Genomic DNA, 16984 nt, shown 5'->3' with positions numbered 1-16984 from the left:
TACAAACTCTTTGTATAGAACGATTAATTAGTATGCCATTCTGCTATTTTCAGCCCTATCAGCTCCTTGATCAGGGTTTTTTCAACCAGCTACATTGCTCCCTTAGAAAATCTCAGTACAATAAGTGTCTGGCATTGTGATGTTTATTTTCTTTTTACCTTAAGGATAGCTCAGACAAAATCTACCTGCTGTGTTTCTCACATTTCCTTTCTAAGCTATGTCATATTGATGGCTATGTCATATTGATAATGCTAACATGGCTATGTCATATTGATAATTCTAACAAACATGGCTATGTCATATTGATAATTCTAACATGACTATGTCATATTGATAATTCTAACATTGCTATGTCATATTGATAACTCTGAATGTCAATAAAGTTAACCATCAACAACAGTACACACCGGTACATGTACAATTGCCCATTTGAAGTAAAGTCTAAAATTGTTCAATGTTACAACTGTAATGAACACAGTAGACTTCATAATCATACACTAATATTTAAAAGTTTCAATATAATGTATTACAATGTATTTCTTCTGAAAACATATACGAATCTAAGACTTTGCTGATATTTTCCAGTTTTAGAGGATACTTACACGGCAAAGAATATACTTAATAAGTAAAACACATTCCAATAAAAACGACAATCTACAAAACAAAACACCATCTGTGTACAAAGTATATCCTTCCTTCAAATAGACAAATAAATATCATTTCCGTACATCATAAAGACAAGTGTTACTGGTAGAAAGATCATTTTTTGTTTTTAATAACGCTGGGTCAATGTCAATGGTTATTGCATAACTATAAGTCTGTGTGTAAATAGATATTTTAGGACCTGTTTAATATAAATTTGACATAAAAACTATAGTTCAATAGCTCAAATGCAATGGAATTCTTGTACAATGAGTTTTAAAAGTTCTCAAGAATCACTATAATGACGTGAAATGTAAATGTTTTACATGTGCTCTATATAAGATGTTCAGGTCTCAGACATCTTTGACGGGTCCGCCTAAACACCGACAAGCACCGACAAGGACCGTCAAGTGACCGACAAGTTGGATGAAAACCCCTTTTTTCGATGATTGGGCTTCATAACGTCATTTTCTACTATTTTGGTGAATATGAACACAATTGACCAAACGGTAACGAAAAAACAGGGCGACATGACAGCAGTAACCGTGTGGCAAACAAGGAAACCCTACCCGGAAGTAGTAGATGCCATCTTGTATGGCATCGTTTGATTTTTCCTCGAAGGGTAATCTAACCACTATCTTTTGTGGTTTCACATCTTAATGTAACAAGGGATTTGGTTTGAGGCCTACTTTATCACTCAACTGTATTATCGAAGAATGCAATAAACTGAACAATAACATATAATAATGATCTAGCAACAAACAGATCTAAAGCTATGACAACTAAGAGATACATGTAAAAGTGGTGGACCGACAAGTTGAATGAAAACGATTTTTTTTCGACGTTTCACCTTTTAAACGCCTATTTGTACTATCTCTTTGAGTATCAAAAGATTTGAAAGAACAGTTTCGAAAATAAAAGTATTAAATTCCTGTCGTCATTGTGTCGATGGACGTATTCAGTTCACTTTCAACTTTAGAGATGAAGTCAAGAAAGGACCGACAAGTGACCAAAAACTCATCGACAAATTAAAATGAAAAACGATTTTTCGAACTTTCGCCATTCAAACACTACTTTCCACTTTCTGCTATCTTTGTAAATATATACAGTTTCAAAATAAAAGAACAGTTTCAAAACACAATACAGCGACAAAGAGATCTGAAGCTACGACAACTAAAAGTATAAGGAAAGAAACCGACAAGTGACCCAAAAGTCATTGACAAGTTAAAAATTTTTTTTTGGTTTCCGGCATATGTGACACCTTGCTTCAAGATATATATGATTTCGTTGTCGGCCAATATTTCGTACAGTTTATTCGTTCTGTTCAGTCGATTGTGTTAATATTCACCAAAATAGTAGAAAATGACATTTTGAAGCCCAAACATCGAAAAAGAATGATAATTATCCACCTTATCGATCACTTGTCGGTCCATATTAGTATGGCAAATAGACCTGCTTCAATACGCGATTTGCTTGTCGGCCAATATTTCGTTCAGTTTCGTCAATTCAGTTCGGTCACTTGAGTAAATATTCACCAAAATAGTAGAAAATGACATTTTAAAACCAAAACATCGAAAAAGAATGGTTTAAATTCAACTTGTCGGCAACTTGTCGGTCCTTAACAGCAAGGCCAATAGAGCTGCTTCAATACGCGATTTCCTTGTCGGCCAATCGTTCTCTTTCTTCAATGCCGTTGTCAATTGAGTAAATATTCACCAAAATAGTAGAAAATGACATTTTAAAACCAAAACATCGAAAAAGAATGGTTTTAATTCAACTTGTCGGTCACTTGTCGGTCTATTGTCGGTCCTTGTTGGTCCTTGTCGGTGCTTGTCGGTGTTCAGTATGTCCGTCTTTGACATATTCAGTGCTGGTATATTACAAGATTCTGTAATTACTTCAGAATAGTGCACACGCAGCACTTTTTCTCTTTTTGTTAGCCTCAGATGTTCTTTGCAGACTGTCATCTGAGCTTGTTTGTTGATTGTTTGCCTCAGTATCTTCAACATTTTCTGGGCTTGTTTGTTGATTGTTTGCTCCAGTATCTTCAGCATTTGCACTTTTATCCACCGGTATTTCTCCTGAACTCTGTAGACTTTTTGAATTTGACCTTGAAGTCGTTTCTTCTTTCAGTTCAGGCAAGTCCGTCTTGCAGTCCAGAAGAAACTATGGAAGAATATTAAATAAGTAAGCACACATGCATACATCTTCACACATTAAAGCACAAGGCATACTTTTTGTAGACTGGTTGATGGGAAGTGTTGCCCAAACTACATTAACCTTTTTGTGCTGCATGATGTCAACTATTTCCCTGCATTCAGTGTATTGATGGAGTACATTCACCAGAATGACATTAAACAGAGATAAGACATCACATGTGGAGACATTCCTGTACCTTTTGCCTCAATCAACATTTGAATGAGAAATTTCCAAATGATCCATTAAAAATCTACTCTCTATGTTGGTTTTTTGACATGATACATGTATGTGAACAATTAAAGTATCCTATTTTGAATACTCCTACTGGATATTTGTTGAAGTGTAGACCATGCAAAAAATTGTGTTCCATAAATGAGTGAAATGAAAGTTTTTGTTGCTAAATGAAATATTGACGCAAGTATTTTATGGCATAATTCATGTAAAATGTATTCCTCTGACAGCCAAGCTAGTGTAATAGTGAGCTTCAAACAACATCCTAACAGAAAATGCCTTTAGTAAAATAAAGTATACATGTGCAACACACTTATCAATGAAAATTTAGAGGACTCAGACCCACTCTGACTTGATGAAAGTTAAAACATGTCTGTCATAATCTACATCGTATAATTTAAATGTTGATGAGGTAATGAGATGCATGCACGAAATAAATTGTTTGTAAACAAGAAACTTACACAGTTGCAGTTCTAACAACTGTTTCCCTTTAAAAGGAAATGGAACTAAATGCTTTTACCTTGTATCAACAAGCCTACAGGATCATAGCACAGAGTGAACTAGCATTTTAATATTTCTTAAAAACCGACTTTACCTTTTATAAATTGATTTTACTTTTCATGTTGCGCTTTTAAAATTATAGTGATTTTTGCTATTAGTGTATTTTATATATGTCATTGCTGGAATATAATTGCCTTAAGTGGGATGGCCAAGTTATCATTGATACTTGATCCACAAAGTACCTTGCTCTGATTGCCTGCTGAAATGAAAAATTATGTATCTGTTTATCATGCATATACATGTACAAAGAGGAGAACAGTATGTAGTAGTGATGGCTTTTACACATGAAAAATGCATACATAGATAACCCCATGAAAGATTCACATTTTGTGACTTTTTTCTTCCATACTCCACAGGGTGTCCTCCATAGCTAAAGTTCACTGTTCAGCAACTTACCTTTTCAGCTCTTGCTACAAATTCTGCATTTTTCATCTTCAAAATTTCATTTTTCATCTGAACTACATTGTGTATTACAGTGTTGCTTCTTGCCAGCTCTTTGTTTTTGTCACTGAAATACACAAATGTACATACAGTGATAGGAAAAAGGTCGGATGCAACATAAAGTGGAGGGTCAAAGGTCAGATACTGTTACCGGTACTGGCTGCAATAGACCATTTCCCAGTTATCCCACAATGCACTTCTGTGGCTATATCAAACACTATATACACTCAAAACAACAAAAACATTCTGATTTTGTGTTGTACAACAGATTGTTATGTAAGAATGACACAAATTTGCAATGCTAAATAATGTCCCAAGTGTAGTCTATCCACTGGCAATGAAAATATAGGTCAGGGTATTATCTACCATAGCGTTCTACGAGTAACATACCCTGAGTAACATACCCTGTGTGTACCCCTATGGCTAAAAGGTTTATGCGTAATGTATGCGTTTTATATAAGCCACAATGACTAACCCAAATATCGCTGAATGCCATAATAGTAGTACACAGAATGATTGGAATAAAGAGCAGGAATAGTGTCGTCACAAACTATCAGAAATTTCTTACCTGTGATAGATTCTTTCCAGCAGTGTGTCAGAAGCTCTGAACAAAGCAACAGATGCTTCTTCTGATATGCTGGTATCACTTGCATTCCATTCATCTTTCACTGATAAAAGATGTTTGTTGTGCGTATCACTCATGATCTCCCTCCACAATCTGTCTTCCAGGCATGTAATGTACGGAATCAAATGTAAGTATGTGGGTTTGATGGGAAGTTTGTTGAGCAGAATAGGAAATATGATGGGTGAATTTTTCATCTTTCTATGTCTTGACAGAGCAATTTGTAGTTCTTCGTGTTGGCTTGTTGATTCCATGTATGCTATGGACACCAATGGTACAATAATCTTAGCCGTGTCTAACACCACAATCTGCTCATGGTCTTCAGACACTTTGTCATTCAGGATGAGCGAGGGCGCTCTCCTCTTCAAGATATGCATCAGAAATCTGGCATACTTGGCATCAGCCCTGGCATAACTGACAGCAATGTCACAGATTTCACTTTCAGATTCCTTGTCATGTGGAATTGACAGAGTGTCTGTCACTTTCTCCTTGATGTCATACTTGGACTTGTACAAAGCGGTGCGGTACTCCTCACTGAGTTGGTCTATGTTGATATTGCTGTATGTGTCGTCCTAAAAGACAAGATAAAACAAACAGATGGCTATGATTAGTAATTAATACATCTAGCTATAATATCTATGTATGCTACTTCATTGCATGATGGAAAAAAGAAGTGTAACCATAGAAATGAGAATTCAAAGTGAATTTCTTCTCATATAAAATACCTTCTACAATTCCTTTTTGGCCTTCCGGTATCAAATTTAGAAATTCACACTCTCTTACTTATACACTTATTGTATCTGTCAAAAACCACAGTGAAGATCAGTGCAGCTTTGCTACAAATATATTGGGACATAACCCTTATGTACTTGAAGTGGTTCATGGAAATAGCAATGCTAGTGATGAACACAGGGAATACAGGACAATTGCAGGTAGATATAGGAATGTACACAGGATACACTGAATACAGGACACCATAAATGGCAAGTTTTTTGAAACATCCAGTACATTGTATGCTTTGTGGTACATGGCAGAAGTAAACATTGTCAATACAACACTGGAAATGGATTCAAAGCTGTTAGCAGTTTATTAGCGTGGGTGAACAATTAAATAATAACACATGAGAGCGAGGGCAATATCACGATTTATTGCCTGCCCAAGGGATGGTGGTCATGATCGAAATATTGATGATGGCCTCGCCTACGGCTCGGGCATCATCAGTATTTCGATCATGACCACCAGCCCTTGGGCAGGCAAAAAATCGTGATATTGCCCTCGCTCTCATGTGTTATTATTTTTATTACACCGAACAAGCAAACATACATGCAAATACACAAAAAACACGAAGACTTCTTCGAGTACAGTTCGCCTTTCTTAGTCCGGACCTCAGCGTAGATGTTGTCATTGCCGAGTCTAGGGTTGCCGCTGAAAGTTTGCCCTCCTCGGTGGCATATCCAAATTTGATATTTGTTGCTTGCTTCGTCGCTGAACACAGAAATTGCATTCCTTGTTGCCATTTTCGTTCGCTTGCTGTTTACTTGCATCAAAATATCGTTTATCTTTGCCGGTGAAAGCTCTGCATGACGTTTTGCAGCCATAGTTGCCGTCTGCAAGTACAAGCGCTAAGCGAACGACAATTTGTTATGCGCAGAAAGGATGCGCAGTAAGTAAAATGACGTCATCCACGTAATATCAAATGCAGAGGGCATCATCACGTTCGCAGAGGGCATCATCACGTTCTTTTACATGTCACGTGAGTCGTGTTTAACCAATGGCAGTGCACGCTGAATGAGTGAGGTGTAATAATGCAGTGATATAACCCCTCACAGCATTTCTCAAGCAAGATGTTGGCACATCCATATGCACTAAATTGAATCCTTTATCCACAAACTCTTTGAGTTAATTTGGAATTTCTGGAGATTTCTTTGTCTATCAGTCATATGTTAATTAACTTAAAAAGGTGCATTTTATGGTACATAGGTCTACTAATTGTAATAGTTTTATATGATGTCTTGACAAAGATATTAAAAGTCATTGAATCACTGGAGTAATTCATATATAAACAAGGTGACTCAAGATTGATTTACAAGATTGATTTATTCAAGACAACACTAACAGATGATTTGTATAAAAACTTATTGCTTTCATGCTTATTTTAGCTCTCTTTATTGCTGGTGATAGACATTAAAATTTGCTTCCGAGTATTTTGACTTTGCATAGATGCATCATTATAGGTTTCCAGTTTGATGAGAGTGAGGTAGTGTAAAATACATGTAGTCAACGTAAAATCCTCACCAGGGTACAGAGCTTTTAAGAAGCATGAAACTGAAATAGGGAAACCATTTTATGTTGATTTTTGATGCAACATTAGTGATAAGACAATGTCACATTTTGGATGCAGTATGAGCACTTATAAATAAAATTTGACTCCACTTTGACAATTACCTGTGCTTTGATGAATACAGGATCATCACTGCAAGATTCTCCCTTCAACCATTTCACAATTTGAGGACAAGTCTTCTCCATTACTTCACTGTATTTCTCTCCAATGCCATCAACCATCTTGACTGTTGCAAACTCTGCCGCTATGTCAGGCAGTGTCTCCAGGCAGACCACAATCAACTGCAACTCACTATCCTGTGTTTGAAAGAGTACATTGAAATTAGTTTTTGAAAACCATATTGAGATCAAATTATCAGGTCAAAGTAATACAAACTATATTTTGCATAAGCTGATATTGAACAATCTTTTAGCAAACTATTACTGTATAAATATTTACAAAAGTATTTCTGTGTAAATATTTACTAAAAAATAAAATCAACAACTCGAGTTTATGATTGCCTAGGCTCTAAAAAATTAGGTGAATTTGACAGAGATATGGTAATTTAGTTTCTGAGTAGACAAAGAAATAAAAGAAATTACCTCAAAAGTGAAAGAAGAGTGCGTAAATCTGTGTGCACTGAGAATAGAATAGGAAGAGGAGAGAAGAAAAGACAGATTAACTCATTACAGAAAAGAAAAAGAAAAAAGTGCTCTGAAATAATAATTATGATAGGAATGCGGGACTGGAAATCTGAAGGAGGGTTCAATGGGGATTTGTTGCTAAACTTTTATCAGTAGTTATAACAAGCAAACAATGAATAAATTGATAGGAAAGAGGAAAGGGTTTTAACATCGAAAGAAATATTGTGCAAAACACTAAATTGATTATAAACAGCATACAATTCAATATATCATTAAATTGCAATCAAAACAAATCTTATTACAAATTAAGCAATAATGTACTCATAGTTCAGAATCATAAATCAGAATTTAAATAATACTTTCCATCTTGGTGAAGTGAGGTACATGTACTATAGATGAACTCCACAGAATATGTATTTCCATACCTTGAAGGAATTGACCAATGTTAGATACAAAGATTACACATACATGTACCTCAGCTCTGTGTTTGGCCAATGAAAGACAAAAAAACTACCCTCATCTTTGCAAAATGTTTTGCAAATATTACTAGTAGTCAGAAAAATACCACTCACCTTATCTAAGTGTTTGGCCAGTGCCAAGTTGTACTCTTCCTGACAAACTTGTGATTGTAGATAATCTTTTGAAACACATGCTATCATACATCGACTACCATCAATGGCTTGGTACAGTGTTTCCTGCCAGGCTGTACCTGCAATATGGGAAAAAACAGTAGGTAATGTGGTGAACTGCTCAGTCGGTGTCATTTGTAATTATGAATACCAAGTGAATGAGTCAAAGTGTAGTATAATCCACAATGGGCATTTAGTTTTCAGAGACTGTATAATACTGAAAGTAAATATTTCAGCTTTTCCCCGAGGATAATTTTCCACCAGGAAACAATCTCACAAGAAAGTGCAACTTGAATTTATCAAAATGGAGGGACTTGTCACCATTATCAATATTCCTATATTGCTTCATATACTTCACTGAACCATAACTACTTTCATCAAAGAAAGTAGAAACGACGGAAGCTTTGTGTGGACAATTCAGCTGATCATAAATTTTTTCTCTGTATGTTTTCAATCCTATCTGTCACAGTCATCCACACTTTATAAGATTACACATCAACAGTACCGGTTCTTCATGTAGAAAATTCAGTAAGATGTTGTCATTGAGAGATTACACAGATTTTGAGCCTACACATACCGGTAACTATGAAGAAGCTAACAAGTTCCAAGGGCTGGGAAATGAATGAAATACAGACTTCATAGCTGAAGAAACTGCTCAATCTATGAAACTATGTTTGTACACAATAGAGGAAATAATGTGACTGTTTACCTGTTTTCAGTTCATCTGTATCAAAGAAAATCTTCAAATTACTGTCAAGTTCACTCAGTTTGTTTCTTAGTTTTTTAACCTGCTGACTGTTTTTGTGACAGTAAGATATGAAGATGTCATATTTCATATCATCCCATGTCTTCTTTGTTTTCTTGGTGGAAACCATGGAAACCTCCAGTGTCAAGGCAACCACTACTTGTTTACTGGCTTTCATCAACTTGTCAAAGTCATGGTGACTGTGAACGAGGAGGAATTCACTTCCGTCAGATATAAAACACATCTCGAATTTCTGCTTTTTTATCAAAGTTATCAAACTTTTTGTATTCAATAGACAAAAAACCAAACTACTGGTAATTATTCATGTTTAAAGGTTGGCTCTAAATTTTACTCATGCTTCTCCCGACTTCACAAGGAGTTTCTTGAGAAGGGATTGTGGAGTTGGAATATTTTGGCAAGGCCAGATTACATTACCTCCATGGTGATTTACAGTGAAAATTAATGGGATTATTTTTCGCAAAGTCTACTGTAGGTGGATACATAACTGATTTATTAACTTGCAATTTGGTGAACTTTTATCCGTACCCATGTGGCACTTATTGCTTGTACTCACTAAAACATGTTGAAACACTGCAAATGTAAGTGTTGTACAAATACATGTAAGCTTCAAAACTGTACAAAAATGGATATGCGCCATTCTTTATACATCACATTGTGTGTAGCAGTGTACATAATTACACCTTAGCTCTGTCTTCCTACAAAAGGCATACACTTCATTTATTTTTATATACAATCATAAAGATTCCTCCTTGAAATCCTTGAAAATTCAAAAAGTTATATCAGATTTGCCAGGCATTTAAGAACAAGCTACATAAATGTTATGGCAAATGTACTATAGCTACATGTAGTTCATCCAACAGTACTCATGTACTGTAAAAGTTAATGGAGGGTCTCAAAGTAAACATCATCTCCCAATATTTACTTGAATATAATGCACTCACCTACAGTTTACGTACTGTACCAATCCCATGTATGTTGGTAAAAATTCAATCTGTTCAATGTAGAATGGTGCTAGTAGCTGTCTCTCTGTTTTACGATTGACACACAAAGCGATGTTATATTGCTCTGTACATCGGGCAGACTCCAAGTAATGCTGACTCAGCACTGAATGATAGAGAAAATACTGGGCATGAAGGAAATTGTAGATATCATTGGAAAGTCCAGACCTTAGTTTCTCATAAATGAGATGTCGACAACTTTGTCCAAACATTCTTGTCATTTTGGCTGCTATGGCATTATTATCGACTGATGGTGAATATTAAAATGGTTAAAATAAATCTTTTTTCCCTAGAAACCACATATAAACCTATTTTGTGAGTTGATCAAACAGTAATAACATATTCTATGAAAATTCATACACGAATTTCTAACCGATTAACTTTGAGCACCAAAGTCAATTTTAAAAGTATCAAAAAATTACAGAAAAGTTCATAAAAATTGGTAAAATATTGCACTAAAATTTTAGTGGGAAGAAATACAGCACTCAAAGGGTTAACAGAAATGAAAACAAACGACTGCTGAAAGAATGTTTAAATATACTGAATGGGCAAAAACACTGAAACATTATTGACACTTCATTGGTTTACACAAAAAAACAATTATGCAATTACAAATGATAAAAATATTTTATTATATGCACAAGGTACATGTATTATGACAGTCCAATGCAATAATGTCAGGTATCAGTTTGGTGGTAACACAGATGCTGGTCTATCAGACTTAATCAAATAAATACATGCATGAAGTATTTACCTGGAATAATCTTGGCACATTTTATCATGATTTTATAAATGTTGTCTTGCCACACTTCATTCTCATCTAAATCTTGTTTCTCGGAGAAAATCCTCACGTCTTGTTTCTCCTTTTTCAAGAAATCTTCAATTTTCTGAGCAACACTGGTGTCTTTCTCACTGAATGAAATGTACACATCAAATTCCAAACTCACTTCCTGTAACAGAATCAAATGTACGAATATATGTATATGTATCAATATACTTTGATAGCCGTCAACTAGCTTAGGGTGATATTTATCCGCATGAATGTTTCCTCCTTAACTCTTCATCAAAGTTGAGATTGAAGTTTGGAGTGGGAATATCCTGGGAGATCACATATCACAATCAATTAGAATACTAGTATACTACCACCTTACTGATGTTTTGACAAAGTTGTATCCTGATAAAATGTGTCTTTCATATTTTTACCTTGGATGAATAGCAAATACATGAACAGGGAGGGAGAGAGAGAGAGAGCGAGAGAGAGAGAGAGCTAGAGAGAAAGACAGGGAGACAGAGAGAGAGAGTACATCAGTGTGTAAACTGGTACATTGCTGGAAAAAGCTGTGATTTTCAACAGAATTGATTTCAGATGATGCATATTTACTCCTAGCTTTCTGAGGCTCTTTGGTGCGGTTATAACATTGCCGCAGAAAACCACGGATAATACTGAAACCAGACATGTAGCCAGTGTTCTCTTGAATAAAATCACTGAATTTATAACTACTTGTTTCTAAAGAATACACGGCAAAGCTGCTCAGCTACATTGTACATCTACTGAAGACATCCTCCCTGGTATAAACAGGACTTTTCATTATATCTCTTCCATTCTTATCAAAACTGCCAAAAGTTACTTATAGACAAGTTAAATAGTACAAAAACCATATAAAAGGGTAGGAGAACAAAATTATTGTGCACAAAAGAACAAAAAAGTGATGAAGAAAATAAGAAGGAAATTGTTAAGATGATGTGTAGTAATCTGAAACATGTACATGTACATATTACTGTTATTAGTTACTTTACTTTCATACTTGCCTCCTTTACAGGTTCACTCTCTTGGTATCGACTCTTCAAAGCACTGAACAACTGAAGGACACCTTCAAATTCCTTTCCCAAATCTGGTCTGGTATTTGAATCTGTCACAAGTCTTGTAAAGAGGACAATCTTCAGTACCCTCAGAGGAAGGCCAGCCTTCATCCAGTTCACAGCGGCTGTTACCATACTCTTCAACATCACTGATTTAGAATGACCCTGAACATTTGAAAAGATAACGTGTCTATGAAAGCTGCACGGACCTTGTAATGATGAAAACATTCTGTGTTTTGGCCACATTTGATACATGTACTTGTCTTGGTATCCAGTGCATCTTGCCTATACTGGTCAATACAAGGCAAATGCAGATCTATATGCAACCCAAGCATTCAATATCCAAATATATTGTATATTATATCATACCAGTATATTGATGGCAGAAATGCTGCGATCTGATTGGTCGAGACGCGATAACAACCATGGTACATTACGGGAAACCTCCATTAACTTAGGAATACCTGACTTCCATAGAGGATCAATTTCACAGATCTGCCTTTCCTACAATGGCACTACAATGGCACCAGCTGGATTAGATAAACATAACAATGGAACATTCACACCTTGGGGATTAAAAGTCTTCTGTTTGTCACCTGAGTTAGTCAGGCAAGAACTCTGGTTTCAGGTACCATGCAAGTTAATGCAGCCTTCCCCTAATGATATTGGCGATATACCATGGCAGGCTTGTGCGTGAGCTCTCAGCTTGAGTAAAAATCTGTTTTTGACGTTCCACGCCAGAATTTCAATATACTGTTATGATATAATAGCAATAAATCACACCCAGCGATGGTATACCACTCGATTTTGACCAGTTCTCTTCATATATGCACTCGCTATCGCTCATGCATATATGTCGTGAACTGGTCAAAATCTCGTGGTATACCATCGCTGGGTGTGCTTTATTGCTTAATTATTGCCTGAATACATGGGTTTATGTAGCAGGTTTATAGCAGGTGACAATTTGCCCGACGTCAGGAGGGCAAATTGTCTCCTGCTGCAAGGGCACAAAAACCCATGTATTCAGGCAATAATATTTTTATTACATGCCTCTTCAGAGTTAACAGTATTTGACATCTAGTACCATGCAGGGCATTTTCAAACAATTTTGCCATTAATGACCAGTATCAAATAGATTTTAACGAAAATAGCAGTGCGCATGGGAATATTTTACATCTAGCGTCTACTTTGATGTTGGAAATGTCGAAAGGCTTCACTGGACCGGGTAACCATGGAAACTGGTCAGTACATCGTTCACCGGCCCGCTAACTCCCTGAATGTTCCTATTCAAAACAATGCACTGATTTGCACTCACATCAAGCCATGTAATACACAGTGCACAATTCAAGTACATGAATATTATCCATTGACAATAAATTTACATACTTGTCTACAGATTTGCTGTCTGAAACTATATTCATTAAAACAATTGACATGATTTGCAGGAATGAATGCGTAAGCATTTGACAGTGATCTTTTTCTCTGAAAAAATTTCGGATGCACAGTAAATACAAATGGATAAAATACCGTCATCAAATGTGACCTCTACTATTCTACCTTGATGTTGATCATGGCTTATGGGTGATCTTCCACTGGACAGTTTGGATTTTAATATGGTCGTTTACATAAATGTGAAATTGCTGTAATGAAACAAACCCTGACATGGCTGACAGACTTCAACAGCTACCTGAGAGAAATAGTCACGCCTTTGAAGGAAAATATTTAGGTTGTTACGGCAAAAGTGCAGCAAAACAACTCAACCATGCTGTCAGAGGGGAAGTGAGTTTTACTATCACTAATGTTCCACACATGTACAAGCAAGTTCAGCTTAGCTATTCGCCTATCTCATTTATATTATATTTAATTCAAGTCATGGTTTCATAAATAATTATTAGTTTGTTAAGAACACTCATGAATAATTCTGAGAAACCTGATTCGTGGTAGGGACAATCCCCTATTGTATCTCTTTCTGCAATATATATTTTATTCTGTTGAAATATGATAAAATAGACTCTGAGAAAGTTTAGAGAAGACACTGCTTATCTGATTCTACTGAGATACAAATCAATTCACTAAGTTACCTGATCTCCTGTTGCCAACAAAGGAGTAATGACACGGCCATCTTGATTGTTAAGTATTGGTACCATACACCTGAACACATTACTGACAAATTCAGCTGGATGACCAAGTCTTGTGCTGAAAATAGAATTGATATTAACATTATAAATGGCAAGAAGTTGAAACTCATCGGTCACTAGCACTGACAGTCATTGTGTGTTATTAAAGAAAAAGCAAAAATCCTTACAAGCATGGGATATGTTGTCCTACTTTACAACCAAATATAAATTAGAAAACTGAAAATTTTATTATGCCCTACATTATTGTCACCAGAACCGTGTCTTTGTATGTTTCAGAGTTCTCCAAAAGGGGATTTTGAGGGGTCACCCCCATGCCCCTGCCCCCCTTTTTTAGTGCAATCTCTTTATATTACAACAATCATACGAAAAATATTGTTAAGCAAACTATTACCCTCTTTTCGAAGCTATTGTGGAAAGCACTGTACTTGGTACAATTCGGTAAACAGTCACTATATTTGGGATGTCAATATTTCTACTTGGCATAGTTATGCTGGAACCGAAAAAAGTAAAATAACATGATCCTACCGATTGCTTTCAAAGCAGAGAATTCTCTTGAATGGATACTGATTGGGCAGCTTACGTGACCACCAACAACAATACAACTTCCTCAAATCTTCCTCCTTGTCACTTGCTAGGTTGCGTACACTGAGACCTAAATTACGTTGCAAAGCTCCAATCAGAGAGGTTGGAGTTGCAGAGTAATCACCTGTGGATTTCAAATAAATCAAATTATTCTATGGAGATAAAATAATCTCTTTCCAGGCCATGGTTCTAGGAAAAAGATGAATAAAATATGCAGGGAATAGGAATATATAATACCCTTGGATATCAGTAGTATACTTCATGTAGTATGTGTATTGTATGTTACACATGTTGTGTTTTTGCAAATTGCATACCCATTTACTTAGGGTACATACCAATTGCATGCAGACATTAGAAATGTAAAGCATTCTACTATGTACTAAAAATCACCTGTATTGATGTTCGATTTTTTTTTCTTGCTCAGCCGCTTTTCTGCAATTCTACATGGATCAGACTTGGAACTTTATACATGCGAGATTTACAGTTACTTTGTGCAGCTGTATACCTCCATGGTGGGGTAGAACATGATGTAAGAGAGCATTCATGGGTAGAGACTAATCGCAATACCACACCTTTGTGTGTGTGGAGCGTTTGGCCATGGAATATGCTGGAGCAGGGTCCCTACAGCCAACAAACAGACCATGGCATGGCCAGCAGAAACAGAGCAAACTGATGAATAATCTCCTGCGAATACTCCTGGCATATAGGCCATGAAGGGGAGGGTAAGTATTCCTTCAGAAGCCCCCTCATACTAGGAAATCACTCTAATCGCTGATTTTTCCTTGGAAATACAGCTTTTGGAGGGGTTTAGAATGAGGCTTAGGGTTATTTTGGGGTTAGCATACTTAAAAGTGTTGTATATCCAGCTAAGAAAAAAATGGGGTGTGGGGCCTAGTTCGGCCACACTATTTTTTACATCCATGATGTACACCAAACCATACTGCAAGCTCCAATATTGAAATGAGGGTGATTATTGGGAATCGTTGTCATTGTCCGGGTCAGTGCTGATTTAAATATTGCGGCGTCTCTCAATTATAATGCAATTGGTACGGTGTCGGCCGATGAGTGTATATACTTATTGCCGTAGCAACTGAAGCCTACTGCGTGTTACCATGGAGGTAGCTAAGGGACCGTCTCAGATTGTCGCAGAAGTTCAAGAAACGAAATTTCTTCGTTTAGATCAAAACCCCCTCCCCCCTCCCCCTAAACGAAACTTCAAAAGTGCGAAATGTTCATGTCTGCCTGAGAGTACAATGTTGCATTTTGCTATAGCTACTAAAGACGTATTCCCCTTGCCACATTACAATTAAAGTATACGATCAGAATTGAGTACTAACAGGGCATTTTACCACATAAAAGTTTCATTTTATTTTACTTTCCCTTTTTGCATCTCTTGTGCTGTTCTTTGTCTTTGTGAACACGCAATTTGTACTTGGTAGGGGCGGTAAATAAGCAAAAAACTTTGACAAGGGGGCCCAGGCATGTTCAATCATATTAAAACGACTATGACCAGGTGCATAACAAATGAGAATAAAGACATCTAGTGGTTAGAGCAGACGCTTATAAATAGCACATTTTTAAAAAAAATGATACTTTTTATCTTTGTATAATTTGATGAATGAAATGTTTAGGATACAATGTTCCTATTCGGTAAATTGTGTTTGGGGCACAAACGAGAGGGAAACAGTTACAAATTTGTTGGCACGAGTGTGCAGTTTTTCTTTAATTTAAAATAAACACACAAAAACTTGTGATCACAAAATAAAAGTGCGAAAGTGAAGTTCACTAATTGAATGGAGGTCAAACCCCCTCCCCCCCTAAACGAATAAATTTCGCTTTTTGAACTTCTGCGACAATCTGAGACGGTCCCTAAGTATAAGTTCCACGAATTGGTGTAACATTGCAACATGCTTCTCATTTTCGTAGGATTTCTCTGACAAATGTTCATTTACAAGACAGTTCGATGCTATCTAGCGTTCTGCAAGAGGACACTTATCTACGATATTGACCAAAAGCGGCACTACGATCTGACATTCAGAGTTCACAGTGTTACTTTTTTTCGCATAATGTCAAGAGATTATAGAGCGGTTGTGTAGCTACCTGGAAACGCTGATACAAACAGAACGTCCACTTCATCTTCTTTTTTAAGTCTCGTAATATCGCCGAAGCAAAGGTCGATCCGACATTCACCAGTCTGTGTTTGGACCTTTATCGAGTCTTCTGTGTACAAGGCAGACATTTTTCGTGAGTTATGATCATGAGAGGAAGACCGACAGCTGAAAGAAGGACATTTCGGCACTGAGTGCGGGAATATATTGTGACCACAGAGAAAGCGCCACCTATGGTGACCC

The 16984-nt window shown here is 36.4% G+C and overlaps 1 protein-coding gene across 2 annotated transcripts; it reads right to left on the bottom strand.

The window, feature by feature from the left end:
- Positions 1–2405: 2405 nt before the first annotated feature.
- LOC139139284 (uncharacterized) lies at positions 2406–16951 on the bottom strand. 2 transcript variants are annotated; one of them, XM_070708145.1, is made up of 12 exons: positions 16734–16951; positions 14577–14757; positions 13995–14109; positions 11863–12078; positions 10808–11003; positions 9997–10159; positions 8999–9234; positions 8233–8369; positions 7142–7333; positions 4643–5268; positions 4030–4141; positions 2406–2808 (listed from the first exon to the last, which is right to left on the bottom strand). In XM_070708145.1, the coding sequence occupies exons 1-12, from the start codon at positions 16870–16872 to the stop codon at positions 2542–2544; spliced, it is 2580 nt and encodes an 859-aa protein (XP_070564246.1). In that variant the 5' UTR covers positions 16873–16951; the 3' UTR covers positions 2406–2541. The 2 variants fall into 2 exon arrangements, with proteins under 2 accessions (XP_070564246.1, XP_070564247.1); XM_070708146.1 differs by having other exon boundaries at positions 2407–2808; positions 10808–10999; positions 11859–12078; positions 16734–16949.
- Between the last annotated feature and the right edge of the window lie 33 nt (positions 16952–16984).

Source organism: Ptychodera flava, chromosome 8 (assembly GCF_041260155.1).
Source record: "Ptychodera flava strain L36383 chromosome 8, AS_Pfla_20210202, whole genome shotgun sequence".
Classification (NCBI taxonomy): Eukaryota; Metazoa; Hemichordata; class Enteropneusta; family Ptychoderidae; genus Ptychodera; species Ptychodera flava.
Note: the sequence above shows the minus strand (reverse complement) of the source record. Positions and strands in the feature narration are given on the sequence as shown.

Bases quoted from the DNA above. Each gene is read 5' to 3' on its own strand.
- LOC139139284 (XM_070708145.1), bottom strand. From the start codon at position 16,872: ATGTCTGCCTTGTACACAGAAGACTCGATAAAGGTCCAAACACAGACT. The intron at 14,110-14,576 runs GTAGGATCATGT...TTCTATTTTCAG, and splicing joins CTCTGCTTTGAAAGCAATCG to CACAAGACTTGGTCATCCAG. The intron at 5,269-7,141 runs GTAATTGTCAAA...CTTGTCTTTTAG, and splicing joins CTGTATTCATCAAAGCACAG to GACGACACATACAGCAATAT.